Source organism: Carassius gibelio, chromosome B17 (assembly GCF_023724105.1).
Source record: "Carassius gibelio isolate Cgi1373 ecotype wild population from Czech Republic chromosome B17, carGib1.2-hapl.c, whole genome shotgun sequence".
In the NCBI taxonomy this organism is placed as follows: Eukaryota; Metazoa; Chordata; class Actinopteri; order Cypriniformes; family Cyprinidae; genus Carassius; species Carassius gibelio.
This window is the reverse complement of record NC_068412.1, coordinates 5,567,602-5,587,242: the sequence shown is the minus strand read 5'-3', so window position 1 is coordinate 5,587,242 and position 19,641 is coordinate 5,567,602. Positions and strand designations below refer to the sequence as shown.

At 36.8% G+C, this 19,641-nt stretch overlaps 2 protein-coding genes across 3 annotated transcripts in view; one reads left to right on the top strand and one right to left on the bottom strand.

The window, feature by feature from the left end:
* The window catches only part of LOC127976464 (filamin-A-interacting protein 1), a 19,117-nt gene extending 14,023 nt beyond the window's left edge, over positions 1 to 5,094 (bottom strand). For both annotated transcript variants that reach the window (XM_052580897.1, XM_052580898.1), the window contains exon 1: positions 4,822 to 5,094. The gene's annotated coding sequence lies outside the window, so the exon portion shown is untranslated. The remainder of the gene's footprint in view (positions 1 to 4,821) is intronic.
* The window catches only part of LOC127976465 (uncharacterized), a 20,372-nt gene extending 7,219 nt beyond the window's left edge, over positions 1 to 13,153 (top strand). Inside the window, exons 2-4 of the mRNA XM_052580899.1 lie at positions 8,919 to 9,064; positions 9,883 to 9,986; positions 11,907 to 13,153. Coding sequence (XP_052436859.1) covers positions 8,919 to 9,064; positions 9,883 to 9,986; positions 11,907 to 12,982 — 1,326 coding nt within the window. The 3' untranslated portion in view covers positions 12,983 to 13,153. The remainder of the gene's footprint in view (positions 1 to 8,918; positions 9,065 to 9,882; positions 9,987 to 11,906) is intronic.
* Positions 13,154 to 19,641: the final 6,488 nt, after the last annotated feature.

Here is a 19,641-nt window from a genome sequence, read left to right as displayed (position 1 = left end):
TAAAAACTTAAAAAACAAGAGCTCTGCAGGTAACACAATACACATGACCTGGTTGATGGACACAGAGGAGGGAAGAAGGTCAAAGTCTATCAACTAATGCTAGTTACCTTTCACTCTGATAACAGTAAAACAGACACAAACATTACAGTAGTAAGCGCACAACCTCTGTTTTATTATTCTCTTCTATATAATTTTATCATCTGCAATCGGTTTCTATTACTGTATGAATAAATATTGCCCAGTTCATCTTACTGTATACAGTCATCTGCTTCTATTAATATCATCCATCCATAACTTATGTTCAGTTGGAGCAGTTGTCTTATTGGATTTCAGCTTGTAGTATGTATGCTACTCGCAAATACTGGGTCTACAGGCCGAGTGTTTAACAGGGCACAGCAGTTTTGGAGAGCAATGACATTCAGCTGAACTGATCTTTATCCCGCCAAAAAAATATACAAAATAAATATTTATGTGTGCAGTGATTATTAAAAAATTCAGTGCTCAGGTTAAATGTTAAGGTCAGTGCAAAAATAACTTATCAAAAAAGAGATGATGTATTTCAAGAAAAGTTACATTTAGGAACATTTTACCATCCTGTTACTCAAACTGTAGAGCATAGTGCTTGCAACGCCAGGGTCATGGGTTCGATTCCCAGGGAATGTATGAACTGATAAAATACTGCTTTGAATTCCTTAGTGCAGTGTAAGTCACTCTGAATAAAAGCGTCTTCTAAATGCACAAACATAAATATTATATGTATATTATATTATATTATAATGTAAATAACCACTTGAATGATAATAAACTGGGACATTTAAATTGGCTGATATTGTATTTTTTTATATATAATATAATGACATTTTATTTATTATACAATGGAACAATTTTATATATAATATAATATAATTGTATATAATATGGTATACTTTTATAAGCACATTTTAAATAGTAATTTGCTTTATTCTAAAAGCTGCATGTTTTTCCCTGTAAATTTTATGAATTGTAACTAAAGCAACGTGTGTGTGTATGTATGTATATATATATATATATATATATATATATATATATATATATATATATATATATATATATAGTCAGTTGTTTTTAAATGAAGCTTCTTATGCTTGCCAATGCTGCATTTATTTGATCAAACAATATAGTTACACAGCAATATTGTGAAATATTACTACAATTTGAAATAACTGTTCTATTATTATAAATGTTGAAAATGTCAAAAAGGAACAATTCTGGATTCTTTGATTAAAAAGAAGAATAGCACTTATTTGAGACATATCTTTTTGTTAACCTCACATGTTGACATGTTAACTTGATTGATTCAATGCATTCTTGCTAAATAAAATTATTTTATTAATTTTTATGAATTACTCTGAAGTTTGGAATGTTTTTGTCTCAACAATAATAAGCAAAAATGTTAATATTATGTCATTTTTCACCACTGATCATCAGAAATGTTTTTTGAGCAATAAATCAGCATATTTTCATGATTTCTGAAGATCATGTAACACTGAAGACTGGAGGAATGACGCTGAAAATACAGCTGCACTTCACAGAAATACATTACATTTGAACAGATATTACAACAGAAAACAGTTAAACAATTTTGCATTTCTGACTTGGTTCTTGTAAGTCAGCATTACATTTAAGAAACTTAATTATTCCAATTTTATGAGCAGAAGTGTATAAAACACAAAGTATAACTGCAGCATGTGCCGTGACCTGCAATTCAACAATGTAAGGCATGTTACCTTGAAAATGACTGAATTAAAATGATAAAGACGGTCTCTGGAATATCAGCTAATATCATACCACAGCCACACATGTAAGTGATAGCCATGAATGCCTTTCTAACAGGTTACATTCCACTGTAACTCGACGTGCTTGAACCCCTGAAGAAGCAGAATAGAGTTCATCATCAGTAAACCAAAACCAAGACCTCTCTGCTTACGTGACATCATTGGATTGCTCTTTAAAAAGCCATTCCAAAGGGGTGGATATCCAAGTTCATGTTCAAGCCCTAGTATTAATAGACACCTGGATGAGGCACTGATAAAATACAGTACACATACTTAGTCAATGAGCCAACCGTCTATGAACACATCCAGAGACACACCTGAGAAAATCTCAGAACCGTAAAGCAGCGGGCCAGTGCTGTTGAGAATTACTGTCATCTTTACCCTCCAGACAAAACTGAACAATCTCATTCTTTTTTCTCTTTTTTATATCTTGTCATTGTCAAGAAAGAAATATCTGTTTTGTCATTACAGTAATACCTGCAGTCTAGGATAGTAGCAGTCTAATGAAATATTAGCATCTCAAATAACTGTTTTCTGATTGAATATACAGGTGCATCTCGATAAATTGGAATGATGTGAAAAAGTTCATTTATTTCAGTAATTCAACTCAAATTGTGAAACTCATGTATTAAATAAATTCAGTGCACACAGACTGAAGTAGTTTAAGTCTTTAGTTTCTTTTAACTTTGAAGATTTTGGCTCACTTTAACAAAAACCCACCAATTCACTCTCAACAAATTAGAATACTTCATAAGACCAATAATAATAATAAAAAAAACATTTTAGTGAATTGTTGGCTTCTGGAAAGTATGTTCATTTACTGTACATGTACTCAATACTTGGTAGGGGCTCCATTTGCTTTAATTACTGCCTAAATTTAGCGTTGGCCTGGAGGTGATCAGTTTGTGGCACTGCTGAGGTGGTCTGGAAGCCCAGGTTTCTTTGACAGTGGCCTTAAGCTCATCTGCATTGTTTGGTCTCTTGTTTCTCATCTTCCTCTTGACAATAGCCCATCGATTCTCTCTGGGGTTCAGGTCTGCTGAGTTTGCGGGACAGTCAAGCACACCAACACCATGGTCATTTAACCAACTTTTGGTGCTTTTGGCAGTGTGGACAGGTACCAGATCCTGCTGAAAAATGAAATCAGCATCTTCAGAAAGCTGGTCAGCAGAAGGAAGGATGAAGCGCTCCAAAATTTCTCAGTTAAATGGGTGCAGTGGCTTTGGTTTTCAAAAAAACACAATGGACCATCACCAGCAGATGACATTGCACCCCGAATCATCACAGACTGTGGGAACTTAACACTGGACTTCAAGCAGCTTGGGCTGTGAGCTTTTCCACCGTTCCTCCAGACTCTGGGACCTTGGTTTCCGAATGAAATACAAAACTTGCTCTCATCTGAAAAGAGGACTTTGGACCACTGGGCAATAGTCAAGTTCTTCTTCTCCTTAGCCCAGGTAAGATGCCTCTGCTGTTGTCTGTGGTTTAGGACTGGCTTAACAACAGGAATACAACAACTTTAGCCAAATCCCGGTCTGTGTGTGGTGGCTCTTGATGCCTTGACCCCAGCCTCAGTCCATTCCTTGTGAAGTTCACTCAAATTCAATTGAATGGATTTTGCTTGACAATCCTCATAAGGCTGCGGTTCTCTCTGTTGGTTGTGCATCCTTTTCTTCCACACTTTTTCCTTCCACTCAACTTTCTGTTAACATGCTTGGATACAGCACTCTGTGAACAGCGTTCTGTGAATGTTTGTGGGTTACCCTACTTGTGAAGGGTATCAATGATTGTCTTCTGGACAACTGTCAGATCAGCAGTCTTCCCCATGATTGTGTAGCCTAGTGAACCAAACTGAGAGACTGTTTTGAAGGATCAGGAAACCTTTGCAGGTGTTTTGAGTTGATTAGCTGATTAGCATGTCACCATATTCTGATTTGTTGTGAATTGGTGAGTTTTTGTTCAATGTGAGCCAAAATCATCACAAATAAAAGAACCGAACACTTAAACTACTTCAGTCTGTGTGCAATTAATTTATTTAATACAAGTTTAACAATTTGAGTTGAATTACTGAAATAAGTTAACTTTTCCACGACATTCTAATTTATTGAGATGCACCTGTATTAGCCTTTATGGTTACATGATCCTGAAGAAATAATTCTGTAACTTTTGTTATTAATTTCAATGTTGAACACAGTTTTGCTACTTCATAATTTTGTGGAAATAGTGATACGTTACCTTTTTAAAAGTATGGATTAATATTGTAAAAAAAAAAAAAGGAAATTAAGTTTTTGTCAGCAAGGATTCATTAAATTGTCAAAAAATGTCTGTAAAGACATTTATAATGTGAGAAAAAACTTTTTTTAAATAGATGCTGATCTTTTGAACGATTTAATGATTTTTGAAGATCATGTGACACTGAAGATTAGAGTTAAGATGCTAAAAAAACAGCTTTGATCGCAGAAATAAACTACAGTTTACAATATATTCCAATAGAAAACACTTCTTTTGATTTAAAATAATATTTTATAATACTGTTGATTTTACTATATTTTGATCAAATAAATGCAGCTTTGGTGAACATAAGAGACTTATTTAAAGAAAAAATAAAATAAAAATAATTGTTACAAGTTTTTGAATAGTGTATTTCCAAATGGTGTTCATTTATGCTTCAACTATTTCCACTGGAAATGCACTTGATGGCAAGTTAATGATTTACATGATTTATATAACTTTAATGTTGCAATTTAAAGTTTTCAACTGGAAATGCACTTCTTTTATAAAGTGAATGGTACACAGTTTTCATGAATACATTATATAGCTTTACTTTGCAATTTACTGCTCTCCAAGACACCCATGCATATGAAAGTATTGCAGTTGCCATTCACATGTGTGAAAGTCCAGGCTGCACAATATATCATATATGCCACTCATTAGTAAATGATTAATAAAGTGGTGAAAACAAGTCCCACAGAACAAGAACGCACTGCTCTCTGAATGAAACACTTACCCACAGTCCCTAATCCTCGGGCTAGTGTAGTCCTGTATGCTCCTGCTCAGACAGACTCCAGACCCATTCTTCTGATAGGAGCACCCATTATCCAAAGATCTCTCCTCTGTAGGAGCTACTCCTCTGAGAAGCAGCTGCTCCAAACCAAGAGTCAACAAGTGAAGGAAAGCATGACTGAGTGGTTAGGAGGCTGTAAAATAAGTGAGTCACAGAGCGGGACAGTGAAGCCAGCGCTGCACATGCCTGCTCTATCAGTGATTGTGTGCTGCTCCACTGCTGCTGCGCTATATTTAACCTCTTCGCTTACTCAGTTGTAGCCAGCAGGGTGTGAGAGTGACATGAGGCTCTCAGAAGTGACAGCTGATCCTCACATCAGAGAGCCTGTCCAGGAACGTGTGGGATAACTCATGAAAGCTTTTGATCCTGTTCATTTCCATTATCATTTAATTATATATATATATACACAAAACCACTTCACATGCTTGTAAAAAAATAATTAACTTTTTAACTTTAGGTTTTCAATGGCAAGTTTACGAATGCAGATTTGTGAACTCGATTCTGATGAGAATAAGTGTTCAGACTGAGAGAAAAAGTTCATTTCACTGCTTTTGTGTTCTCTCATAAAAGTATTGCGAGGACCTTTGTACCTTGGAACATTTGTGTGCAAAGTTTCTCGCGATAATAATATTTTTGTGTGCAGTTTCAAAGGTGTATGTACCGCACATTTGTATGTGTAAATAAATAAGTTGTGTGAGTGTAAGTGTAAGGCTTGTGTAGGATACATTTTAGTTTTGAGACCAGTTCTCACTGTTAACTATTAACTGTGATACTTGGCTTTGTAAACTCTTAATTTTACCCTCTTGTGTATTAGTGTAAATGTATGTTTGTGTAAAATTTTTATCATATAAGTGTGTATTTGTAGATTTATGTGTGTAAGGTATGTATATTTTTAGTCATGTGAAAAACAACGGACACCCAAAAGGAAATCCGTGTGTGTGTGTGTGTGTGTATGTGTATGTATGTATGTATGTGTATATATATATATATATACAGTATTGTTCAAAATAATAGCAGTACAATGTGACTAACCAGAATAATCAAGGTTTTTAGTATATTTTTTATTGCTACGTGGCAAACAAGTTACCAGTAGGTTCAGTAGATTGTCAGAAAACAAACAAGACCCAGCATTCATGATATGCACGCTCTTAAGGCTGTGCAATTGGGCAATTAGTTGAAAGGGGTGTGTTCAAAAAAATAGCAGTGTCTACCTTTGACTGTACAAACTCAAAACTATTTTGTACAAACATTTTTTTTTCTGGGATTTAGCAATCCTGTGAATCACTAAACTAATATTTAGTTGTATGACCACAGTTTTTTAAAACTGCTTGACATCTGTGTGGCATGGAGTCAACCAACTTGTGGCACCTCTCAGCTGTTATTCCACTCCATGATTCTTTAACAACATTCCACAATTCAATCACATTTCTTGGTTTTGCTTCAGAAACAGCATTTTTGATATCACCCCACAAGTTCTCAATTGGATTAAGGTCTGGAGATTGGGCTGGCCACTCCATAACATTAATTTTGTTGGTTTGGAACCAAGACTTTGCCCGTTTACTAGTGTGTTTTGGGTCATTGTCTTGTTGAAACAACCATTTCAAGGGCATGTCCTCTTCAGCATAGGGCAACATGACCTCTTCAAGTATTTTAACATATGCAAACTGATCCATGATCCCTGGTATGCGATAAATAGACCCAACACCATAGTAGGAGAAACATGCCCATATCATGATGCTTGCACCTCCATGCTTCACTGTCTTCACTGTGTACTGTGGCTTGAATTCAGAGTTTGGGGGTCGTCTCACAAACTGCCTGTGACCCTTGGACCCAAAAAGAACAATTTTACTCTCATCAGTCCACAAAATGTTCCTCCATTTCTCTTTAGGCCAGTTGATGTGTTCTTTGGCAAATTGTAACCTCTTCTGCACATGCCTTTTTTTTAACAGAGGGACTTTGCGGGGGATTCTTGAAAATAGATTAGCTTCACACAGACGTCTTCTAACTGTCACAGTACTTACAGGTAACTCCAGACTGTCTTTGATCATCCTGGAGGTGATCATTGGCTGAGCCTTTGCCATTCTGGTTATTCTTCTATCCATTTTGATGGTTGTCTTCCGTTTTCTTCCACGTCTCTCTGGTTTTGCTCTCCATTTTAAGGCATTGGAGATCATTTTAGCTGAACAGCCTATCATTTTTTGCACCTCTTTATAGGTTTTCCCCTCTCTAATCAACTTTTTAATCAAAGTACGCTGTTCTTCTGAACAATGTCTTGAACGACCCATTTTCCTCAGCTTTCAAATACATGTTCAACAAGTGTTGGCTTCATCCTTAAATAGGGGCCACCTGATTCACACCTGTTTCTTCACAAAATTGATGACCTCAGTGATTGAATGCCACACTGCTATTTTTTTGAACACACCCCTTTCAACTAATTCAACTAATTGCTCAATTGCACAGCCTTAAGAGCGTGCATATCATGAATGCTGGGTCTCATTTGTTTTCTGAGAATCTACTGAACCTACTGGTAACTTGTTTGCCACGTAGCAATAAAAAAATATACGAAAAACCTTGATTATTCTGGTTAGTCACATTGTACTGCTATTATTTTGAACAATACTGTATATATATATATATATATATATATATATATATATATATATATATATATATATATATATATATATATATATATATAATATTATTATTATTATTATTATTATTATTATATTTTTATTTTTTTATTTTTTTCTAATCATCTGGTCCATGGCAGGTCTTAAAATTTGGAAATTAAAACCTCATGACATATCACATAATCTCATAATTTATTTAGCAACTAATTGTTAACTATTAAGTGTGAGAAGCACTATAATTTGGTATCAGAGTAAAATGGTTTAATAGTTTTTCAATCAATCAATCAATTAGTAAAGCAAGCTTTTGAATTCATAGATCCATGGTACACTCACAGAGTTTGACATAATGAGTCTCCAAAAGGCTTTTTGATCATTAATTATTATCATAATTTTTATGTGTCCTAATGATATTGAATACATATTGCCGTCCACTGAAGCCATTGGTGCCTGGAGCCTGATGACCGCAGTTATGTGGCTATATTTGATTTTTGGATGTACTGCATGTATGGATGGGTGTTTTTATTTAATTTCTGAGCCCTCTCAAAGCACCCTGGAATCTCAAACTTCAGACAACAGCCAGAAAGACAGGCTGTTTGTTGTTTTTGAGGAACAGTTTTAAAAATGACTACAGCGTTGTATAAAGTGTGGCTCTTTGATTGCCATGGAGGATATGAAGGAGATCTCCTTCACTGTCAGCATCGGCCACAGAGACACCCTCCATTTTGCCCCACTCTCGCCTCATAAACCCTCCAACCGTCTTCATTTTGATTGGTTTGATAATTGACGTCTTCAATGTTTTCATCCTCACTGATTTCTTGTTCTGACTCAAATTGAAAAGGCTAAACAGATTATTATATATATATTTTTTTTTGTAACGGCAGAATCACAATAACAAAGCAGCGATCGGTGCAGCCATTCGACGTCACAGCCCAGAATGCACTGTGATGTCAACAACCATGGCGACCTACTATCACTGATTTTTAAAATCAATTTGATAAAAACTAAGACATATTTTGTTAATTGTATATGGTATCACTACAATAATGGCAGACACAGCATGCATCATGTTCTGTAAGATCATCATGTTTGCAGTCAATATATATACTCCTAGTGGAGGAATAGTCACTAATAATAGTAATAGTAAATGTGTAAAGATGCATGAAATGGAAATACTCAGAGTAGGCTAAAACTACCTCAAATGTGTACTTATATTTTTCAATTGCTGAACATTTTGTTTGTCCATTCCACTTTGACTTGTCTTTCATTGTTATTCAGTCTGTTTCTGTTCTGGCTTTTTCCGCTCTACCGAACCACCACCAATTGGCTGTTACCCAGAATTCCTCTGAGTTTTTACTATTTGATATAATTTATGATGACCGAGATGTCTCCTCTGTTATTAATCCACAGCACTTCGTTGAGGGCCGGCCGACCCCTGCTCATCCCGACCCTGTGGCAGCACTGATAGATGAGCGTAGTAAGATACCAACAGTGTCTGAAGCACCGAGAGAAGGACTGCGAGACGACCGCAAACCAGACCGTGCTGAAAACATCAGGTGTTTGTGTTAGAGAAAGAGACAGCAAATAATAACTCTGATGCAATATATTGATTCTGTGCTAATGACATTACAAATACAATCCAGAAAAACGTTTTGTGAATTTAGTTTTTTTTTGTTTAGTTTTTTTGCATGTTATTAAAATATGAGAAAAAATTTGAATTATATATATATATATATATATATATATATATATATATATATATATATATATATATATTATGCTGCGACCTTTGTAGAAGACACCAGGACTCAAAAAAAAAAAAAAAGATGACATTAATAGGCAAAAACAGTGGGGTTTTATTATTATTTTTTTTTATCAACAATTCATTTTTAGGTTTCTGAATTTTTTTTCTTTTTTTTTCGCCAAAGTTTGTATAAAGATAATTCTCAACTATGTTATGAAAAAAAAAAAAAAAAAATATATATATATATATATATATATATATATATATATATATATATATATATATATATATATATATATATATATATATATATATATATATATATATATAATATTATGAAAGATGTAACAGATTGATTTGATATATAGTTTTGCTTTGTGTAATATGTGTGTAGAATGGCCATAAGAGGGTTTCCTCATTATACATAATCGATCCATACTCTGCATCTAATTTGCATATTAATGTGTTTTCTTGGGGCAACGTAATGATAAGTGCAATAATGGGAGTCAATTCACTCAAATATAATGTCCCCTACACAGAGGAAAAGTCTATTGCTTGGTCCCAGGAGGATATTATCATTTGTTTATCATATTATTTTGGAAATATTAAACATGTATATCATGTTTACAGGTGTGATCGACAAGGCGTTTCCATTGTTATTAAAGAAGAGATGGTAGCAGAATCAATAATGGAGGACATCACTACAGAGGAGAGCACTGTGCTCATTAAGATGGGTTTGTGTTACACTGATCTCTCTAATAGAGATGGGTCAATCCATCCTGAAGTATCAATGTATCGATACTCTGATAAAAATATCCATACTAAAGTGTTTTTATTCACCAGTGATTTTATTTCGCAAACAAATAATGCACACAATATCCATTAAATGGTAAGAATAACCATAGCAAATAATTGTGTAGGAAATTACTATTTTTCCGGCTCTTCTGGACACACGCAAATGTTGCTTATATAAAGAGTGTATATACATAGTAAATATACAGTGGGGCTCGAAAGTTTGGGCACCCCTTGCAGAATCTGTGAAAATGTGAGTAATTTTCTAAAAATAAGAGAGATCATACTAAATGCATGTTATTTTTTATTTAGTACTGTCCTGAGTAAGATATTGCACATAAAATATGTTTACATTTAGTCCATAAGATAAAAAAATTGCTGAAATTATTAAAATAACCCCACTCAAAAGTTTGGGAACCCTTGGTTCTTAGTACTGTGTTCTGTTACCTGATGATCCTCGACTGTCTTTCTGTTTTGTGATGGTTGTTTGTTCTGAACATTTCTACAGTTTTCCAGCATCTTTGCACATTTGAACCCTTCCCAGCAGTGACTTGAAAAGTTTTGAAAAAAATTATATTTCAACAAAATGAGACAAATTTGGCCATCTTCATCGTGTTCAAAAGTTTTCACCGCCCAGCTCTTAATGCATCTTGTTTCCTTCTGGAGCATCAGTGAATGTTTGAATCTTTTTTAATAGTTGTGTTTGAGTTCCTCAAATGTCCTCAGTGTGATAAGGTTCATCTCAAAATCATAAAGTCACTGCTGGAAAGGGTTCAAATATGCAAAGAAGCTGGAAAACTGAAGAATCTGCAGGAGCTTAAAGATTTTTCTGAAGAACTCTGCTCAGTTTTGTTCAGAACAAACAAGGGACTCATGCACAACCATCACAAAACAGAAAGACAGTCGAGGATCATCAGGTAACAGAACACAGTATTAAGAACCAAGGGTTCCCAAACTTTTGAGGGGGATATTTTAATAATTTCAGCAATTTTTTTGTCTTGTGGACTAAATGTTAACATTTTTTATGTGCAATATCTTACTCGGGACAGTACTAAATAAAAAATAACATGCATTTAGTATGATCTCTCTTATTTTTAGAAAATTACTCACATTTTCACAGATTCTACAAGGGATGCCCAAACTTTCGAGCCCCACTGTATATTTAAGTAGGAATTATTACCCATTTTACTCTTAGTAATTTAATCAATTTAAATAGTTGAAAAGTTCAGTTTAGAAGTATTGAAATATGGCAAAAAATTCCATGGGTGGGTGGGTTGTTTGCCTGTTTACTCGTTAAATATCTTTATAAAGATGCATGATCTACAACTACATCTGGTACAAGGGTGTTTTATGTACAGTAATTCAAATTCAAAATGACTGAAGGTAAACACGTGTAGACTATTGTTAACTACCGTATAAATGATCTGTATAAAAAAATGAACAGCAGCTTTCAGCCCATCACCATGATGCAAACATGAAATATAAAACACACGGTAGTAGTTTTACAGGGTTTTTTATTCAATTGCGCTGCTTTTGCATTTATTCTGTGAAAACATGGACGTGTTTGACTGTTGCGCTCGTGTCACTTGATGAAGTTGCATCGTTCTTTTTTTCTTTACTGTTATCATTGGCATACCCTCAAAATGTGTCTAATTCTAACATTTGGTAATATTTATTTCTATTCAAAATTGAAATAAATGATTGCTTAGTTTATGAAAAATAAAATCATGGCAAAACACTAAATTGGAATTCATTGATCAAATCTGAGAAATCCCAGTGAGCGCGTTCCAGATGGTAGTCATCAATCAGGAGCTACACAAATTAAAACACTAGTTTTAATCATTTGATTCTTATGTTTACAGAGTGCACAGATGACCAACCCCAGACAGAAGAAACACAGGGGGAACTGGAAAGATTGAAGACTCTTCTCGCTCAAAAAGAAAAAGAAAATGACTTGCTAAGAGAGAAAATACAAACCCACCAGGCTCTTTACCCACTGACACCAGAGACTGTAAATAACAGCAGTGTCCCGAACTACTTCAAATACTGCACTGGATTCACTTACGACCAATTTAACGAACTGTGCAGATTTTTCGCCCTTCCAGATAATGAAACGGTCCCTGAAACTCACATCCCCTTGACATGTGATAAACTGAACAGGCACCTCGGCCACATGCCTTTACGTCAACAGCTTCTACTTGTACTTCTGAAACTAAGACAAAACTTCGACCTGGAAGAGCTAGCTTTCAAATTTCAAAGCGACATGCAAAGTGTTAGGACTTTATTCAGTTCATGGATTGACTTCATGTATGACAGGCTTGGGAATCTGTCTGTTTGGCCACACCGGGACATCATTGCAGAAAACATGCCCCACAACTACAAAGAAGAGTTTCCAACAACCTTTGCCATTCTTAACTGCACAGAGATAAAGATAGAGAAACCTAGCTCACCTTTAGTACCGAGTCAGACTTGTTCTAAGCGTAAGTCTACTAACACACTCAAGTCTCTGATAGCCTGTGATCCTCATGGCTCCTTTATGTTTGCATCTACGCTATACAACGGATCCATTTCTGACCAAGAGCTGTTTAGACGGTGCGAAATCAAAGATTTACTGAAAGGTCTGCTTCAGTGTGGCCACCTTAAGAGAGGTGATGGGCTGATGGTGGACAAGGGCTTTCTCATTGAGAAAGATGTGAAGGAGCTTGGCCTTCAACTAAACATTCCTCCTCCTGCAAATCTTCACATGCCAGTCCCAGATGTTCAGATAGCAAAGACAATAGCCAAACACAAAGTGCATGTAGAAAGAGCAATAGCCAACGTCAAAACGTTTAAGATAGTGTCTGGTAGAATCCCTAATTACATGTTAGAAAATATAAATCAGATATGGTGGGTGGTGTGTATGTTGTCAAATTTCCAGCGACACAGCATTCAGGCATAGATTGCTGAAGAAACCTCATAGAGACAGCAAAGTGCTGCAGTTAATTCATGGCCATGATTGCTCTCTGCCTGTCACGACAGTTATTACTATACATTTTGTACCCCATTTTTAACCTTTATAAATTATATTGTGAATGTTTTTCTTTTGTAATAAACAATGGCTGACTGCAAATGATAATAATTCAGTCTTAATCTGTATCCCTGTTTTAGCTGCAAGCTCAAACCACTAGCAAGAGGTGCTTTTCCTGCATCTATTGGTGGCCTGTTTGCTGGGAAGGTCACAGATGTTAATGTCAATCCTATCAATCATTTCCAAATCCTCATTTGCCACTTTAGACCAAGCTCTGCAATATACAAATCCTCATATACTTGTCATCAAAATCCAGGTACTCCAACACCACAGTTAGTTGCATGGTTTATCACATTTGGTATATCTATCATTATTTCTAAATCATGAAAACAGCTGCCCGACCATTGCTGTAGTGACAGAAGTTGCATTTCTGTTTCCAGTTTGTAAGTTCACTCCCATCTCAACAGCTGTTACGGGCAGCAGTCTGATGTATCTGCCTCTTGGCTCAGGCTTGTTGATGACTGGGCTGAGAAAGTGCATTTTTGGGGTCTTTACAGAGGTACAGGGTATAGATAAGACCAACGACGGGGATTGTTGCAGTTTACTATAGGCTAAAAATGTTATGGTAATTAGCAAACACTAGCTAGGATGACTTATTGAATGTGACGTTATAAATTCATACTGCTTTTGCCTTTTAATGATTGTAATTAGGGTTGGGTATCGTTTGTTTGTTTTTTACAATGCTGGTGCCAAATCTATACTTTTAAAATGGTACTGGTTTAAAAAAAAAAACAGCGCCTGAAAATGACAATAAAGGTTGTGTTATTTACTGAAGAAACAAAAGAAAAACTTTCAGTTGAACAGTATATTAAAATGTTGAAGTATATTGAAATACATAAATATTAATAAATACAAAAACTAAAAAAATACAAAAATGAAATTTATATATATATATATTTTTTTTTAATGTGATTTCTGAAACCTTATGAAATAATGGCAGCTTAATAAACTAGCCAAATGTGGTTAATCATGCAAATTGCAAGCAAACACTGACAAGCAGTTTATAATGCGGCAAGAGTGACAATTGCCTCCGAATATTAGAATGAAAGGTCAACTTCAGGGTGTCTTGTTCACACTCTCAGAGAGACGCACACAAAAAATACTTAAAACTTTAACGTTGATGGTAGACTCCTGATATCTAGCCTGTGCTACTACTGACATGGGATAGCTTGCAGGGTCAATATCTCTATCACAGCACCATTTCACAAACACTCCCCAATTAGAACTGTACAGACACCTAGTAGAAAGTGCTCAAGACTCAGTGAGCATAGTCAAGCACAAGGGAATGCAGGGTGCTTAGCTCCTCTAGGACCCCTAGAGTAACCACACATGAAGGCTCTACGTCTCCAGGCTGGGGTGCCATATCGTTCCTCTTTCTTGAGACAGCAGGACCCTCCCGAGAGGAATTTGTCGAGGAGCTACCAACACCAAGGTTGATCCAGCCAGTTTGGGGCAATGAGGATCACTGTCGCTGTGCCCTAATTTTGCATGACACCAGGGGTCAAATCTTATCCAGAGGCATAAAGTCTGTATCCGGCATCAGTGGGGAGTGAGCAGCGATGTTTTATTAACAAATTTTGTGGAGGATCACGGACAGATAATCAACTCCTCACCGTCGACCCATCCAAATGATGAGCTCGGATCCCTCTCCCTGGGCAGTATGCCAAATACGCATACTATTCGTCTCACTTTATTATCTGCATGGCGAGCTTGTGAAACATGTACATGAATTAATTCATTCCTTAATGAATTAAGAAATAAATTAAAAGGTAAACATCGATGTTGATGTGTGAGGCACTTTGATTGGGAGTAAAAGAGGGTGAATTTGTAAACGATTTAAAAACAAAAATATCATGCCTGTTTAATATGAACTAAATTAAGTTAAAGAAATAAGTAACAATAAAAATATACATTTAATCAATAAATTCAAAAATCAATGTTGTGATGCACTTTATGTGGAAGTAAAGGGAGGCCTGTTTTTGAACTTTAAAATCAGAAATGTCTTCTGGTTAAAATAAAACCAAACCAAATAAAATGAAATAAATAATGTGGTCAGGCACTTTAAATTGAGGTAATTTGTGGTGAATTTAGTTAAGAACAGAAATTTCAAACCTGGTTAAATTTAATTAAATTAATAAAAAATAATAATTAATGAATAAGATTAACATGAATAAATCAAATCAATATTGCTGAGGCACTTTGAGTGAAAGTAAATGGGGATGAATTTAATTATTTAAAAACAGAAAGGACATGCCTATATTTTCCTAAAATTAATAAATAATCGCTCACAGGTTAAAGTTTTTTTTTTTTTTTTTTTTTTTTTTTTAGCTGATTTAAAACTCTTGTCCTGTTTCCAAGTAATGAAAATTTTAAAATTTGTAAAAAGACATGACATGATTTAAATAGTTTACTTGCAAATCATTTGATTACACCCAACATCAGAGAAACATGAGAATGTGTTTTTTGTTGATTTATTGGAAATTTACTTTATATATAAGAGGGTACATCTCCTGTGTAGTTTACCACTAAGGGGTTCGGATGACAATCAAATTTGGGAAGCTCCTATGGGATTATAATCACATAAACATAAAGCGTCATTTCCAAAAGAGCACGCGGCGCTCAAGAGTCTGTAGTAGAGAGAGAAAAGGCCGTCTATCGCCTCCTGCAGGAGAAAGGAAGAATGACGAGGCTGAGCTGTCCTTTGTCACACCGCGAACAGAAAGATGGCACAGAAAAGGAAAAAACACACAAAAAAGACAAATCCATTTAGAAGTGGAAAGGAACTAGAATGAAAGCTGAGCCTTGGACAAGCGTGTTAGCTGAAGGAAAGGCAAAAGCTTACAGCACCTGGTATTCAGGCGAATTCTCCTCCAAGTACCTAAGCGATCGTCAGCCGTCCAATGGTTGAGCAGAGTTGAGCAGCGATCAGCCAATGGTTGAGCAATGCTGAGCAGAGCTCAGTGCTCAACAGACCAATCATTGAGCGAGGATCGGTAAACGTCATCTAGCTGTATGAGCTGTTTTAAAAATACCAAAAACTGTTTTCTTAATATCAGGTACGTTTGGTATAATTATGTGCTAAGTAATGAATGAAACTCCATATATTTTGGGATAATTTGGCTGATATTCAAGGTTTTACATGATAATATCTCGTCAACGCCGTACTGACACTAACTTTCTAGCTCCGCTTGTTTACATTAAAATAGCTAGGTTTTATCTCTCTGAAATGCGTTTAAAATGCGACCAGACTATTGATTTTACATGTTGAGACGTTGAAGAATGTGCTACTACTGTGTGGACTCGAAATGTAAAGCTCAAATATGCTTTAGGTGTTTTAGAATATCAATCGCGATTAGCATGCTAACGTTAAATGCATTGAAAATGAATGAATGAGCTACCAATCGCCGCTGTAATGACCTGACGATCTCTGGAAATTCTTTAAAAACGTGATCAGACACTCTCGCTCACTTCTTAAGACCATATAGATAGTCTTACAGCAGTGTGGAGTTGAAATTCGATGTGTAAATATGCTTTAGAAGTGTAAACATGTCAACCGCGATTTGCATGCTAAAAACAAGTGATGAATGAATGGGCTGTTTTTGGTTACTACTTTTACGAGGGCTGCAGGGTCTATAAACATGTATTTAAGCCCTCATCTGCTTTTAGTTTTACTCATTTATTAATGTTTTACTGTACCAGATGAAACATGGAGAAGCCTAGACATCGGTGAAGCGTGTGCGACAAGACTTGAAAAGTCCAACCTGACGAGGCATCTGAAGATCCATGCCGTCGCCAGGGAGACCTTTGACTGTGATGTCTGCAGGAAGAGTTGACCACCAAATCATCGCTGGTCAACCATCAACAGCAACACCAGTACCCCAACATCGTTTTGTACCAGCAAGGAGAGGCCAGGCTGCAGTGTACAGAGGCAGCAAAGTCTGTGGCAGAGGCCTACATGGCTGGATCCCAAGACAGCAGAGGCAATGGCCAAGAGGTCCAGGGGTGAGCTGTGGAAAGGTCAGCTAGTCATCGTGTTCGGGAAGTACGCCGGTCAGACCTTCAAGTGGCTTCTAGAAAACGATGTCGGCTGGCTGGTGTGGTTGCTGTTCCAGTACTGCCAGCAGGGAGAGCAGAACGAGCTGCTGAAGTGGCAGAAGGAGCGACTGCTCGCGTACGCCAGAGAGTTCCCTCCTGTCACATGGCACCTTGACAGGAGGTTGAAGGTAAGATAAACTCAGTTACCTTTTAGACCTGAGTAATGATGTTAAGCAGTAACCGGTATTAGTAAAGTATTATTTTATGAGATTATTCTATGGTTGTGTTTTATTTTCTGCAGAAAGAGCAATCGAAGCCCGACCTCTCTCAGCAGGACCCCTACTAAGCCAGCGATGCCGAGATGTTGGTTGCTGCAGGTATAGTAGTATTATGCTGAAATGACTTTGTAGAATGCTGTGGAGCTGCTAGAACTTGTGTTTGTGCCATGTGAAATTCATCGGTATGTTTCGAGCAATGCAGTTGATACATTTTTGTGGTGTTCTCCTCTTCAGAGAGTGTCCTGGACAGGTCCGAGGCATCGGTCAGCACGCAGCTGACCACCTGGGGAGAACTCGCCAGCTCTGTGTGCCAGGACAACAGGCCCGGACCCTTGTCCCTCCGAGAAACCTCGGAGCCCGGTGGCGTCGTGCTGGAGGGCTGGCAGAAGTTCTGGGAGGAGCCGCCTGAATCCGCCCAAGCCGTTGGTATTGCCCCCGCTAACATCAAGTGGCTGAAGACCTACGAGACCTACGGGCTGTTCGAGAGGGCGTCCAGGTACAAGAATGTCAGGGGAGAGATGGCCGAGAGGAAGCTCTTTAAGAAGAAGATGGAGTTCCACCCACCACCACCTCCTATGGCTGTCAAGGGAGCTGTGCCCAACATGCTCTCCTTCTTCACCACCCCTGCCTTCTTCTGGCGCCCGGTTCGGCGTGATGAAGTCATTGATCCGCTGCCCCAACACCAACTGCCCCGCACCGCCAGTGTACTACCTCCATCCAGAACTCTGTAAATAACTGTGTAAATAACGTACCTGTGTGATGCCACTTCTCCTGTGCCATCTCTAGGAGAGAGAAAGAGGCTTGTTTGTTTGTTAGATTGTACTTGAAGCACTTTGAAACACAATCAAACAAACAAACAATTTATTTATATAGTTCAAAAGTTCAAAAAATGCACTTTCCAGTTTTACTTTAGAATGTTCTTGTTTGTTTTTTATTATTATTTATGTTACTCTTAAAATGCACTTTGTAGTATCTTTTTTTTTTTTTATACAAACATGTTCTGGCCTATGTTCAATATCAAGGCCAATCTAACCTCAATCATTTTAGCCTTAATCAGTTCTGATCTAACACAATCAGTTTCCATAACCTTTAAGTGATTGTTCATGTTCAGATAATCTGTGTTTTTGTATGTCTTTGTCTGCTTCATGTTTAACAAAAATTTGCCAAAGATTAGTGACCTGAGTCTTTGGATAATCCTGTTCTTTATTGGGCTTGGGCCTGTGTTATTTATGTGTGCGTGTCCTTGTGATGTTTGTATGTCTGTCAGCTTCCATGTTTAACAAAATGTTTGCAAATCGTTGTCTCTCGTGTTCTCGCTCGTAGATCTGTACCTTGTTGTGGTGAGCGAGCTTTAAACCAAACAGATCTTGTTTACTTGTGTTTTCATGCATTGCCTTTTAAATGAAACACAATCTGGTTGAAAAATAAAAGTTGTAAAAGTATTTCAAGTATTTTGGAGTCTCTGAATGCTTGTGTTTTTTTTTTTTTACACTATCCCATCCCTTTTGAAACCCATCAGAGCAACTAGAAGTCCTTGTTTCTTCTCCGTCACTACCAGAGGTGTGAACACACCCCACCGTGCGCTGGCTGTACCCCCTGGGTGGTCACAAAAATGAGTTCTGTGAACGGCTCTGATGTCTTTGATGATGTGTACACATATTTCTTAATTCAGCCCAAAAATGTAACAATTGCACACTTTTCCACTTGACTATATGAATCTCATCAGCTACATCAACACAAACTATGAAAATAATAAAACAATCAGGATTTCAATAAACTAGGCCTTGTACATGACAATTTCTGTAAATAACACTTTGACCACCAGGTGGCACTATCCATTTTGATCATTTTTGATCCATCCCAGGTTTGAGATATATGTACTTGGGGGGTCATGAGGCGGTCTTCCATCCAAGTACTAACCAGACCCGACCCTGCTTAGCTTCCGAGAGCGGGCGTGCTCAGGGTGGTATGGCGGTAAGCAGGTACAACACTCAAGAGCGAGCTATTTAAAGAAGACACACCGACAGGCCAAAGAGAAACAGACCCTTTTCCACTCAAGTCTTTTAAAAGTCTTCTCTCTTTTTTCACGCTTCCATCAAACATACAGTGCAGCATTTCTGCCATAATATTGATTAACTAGAGAAAAAACAACCATTGGATGTGGGGGTGCTACAGCTGATGTGATTTGATATTTGAAAAGGGAGGGGGAAAAGTTCG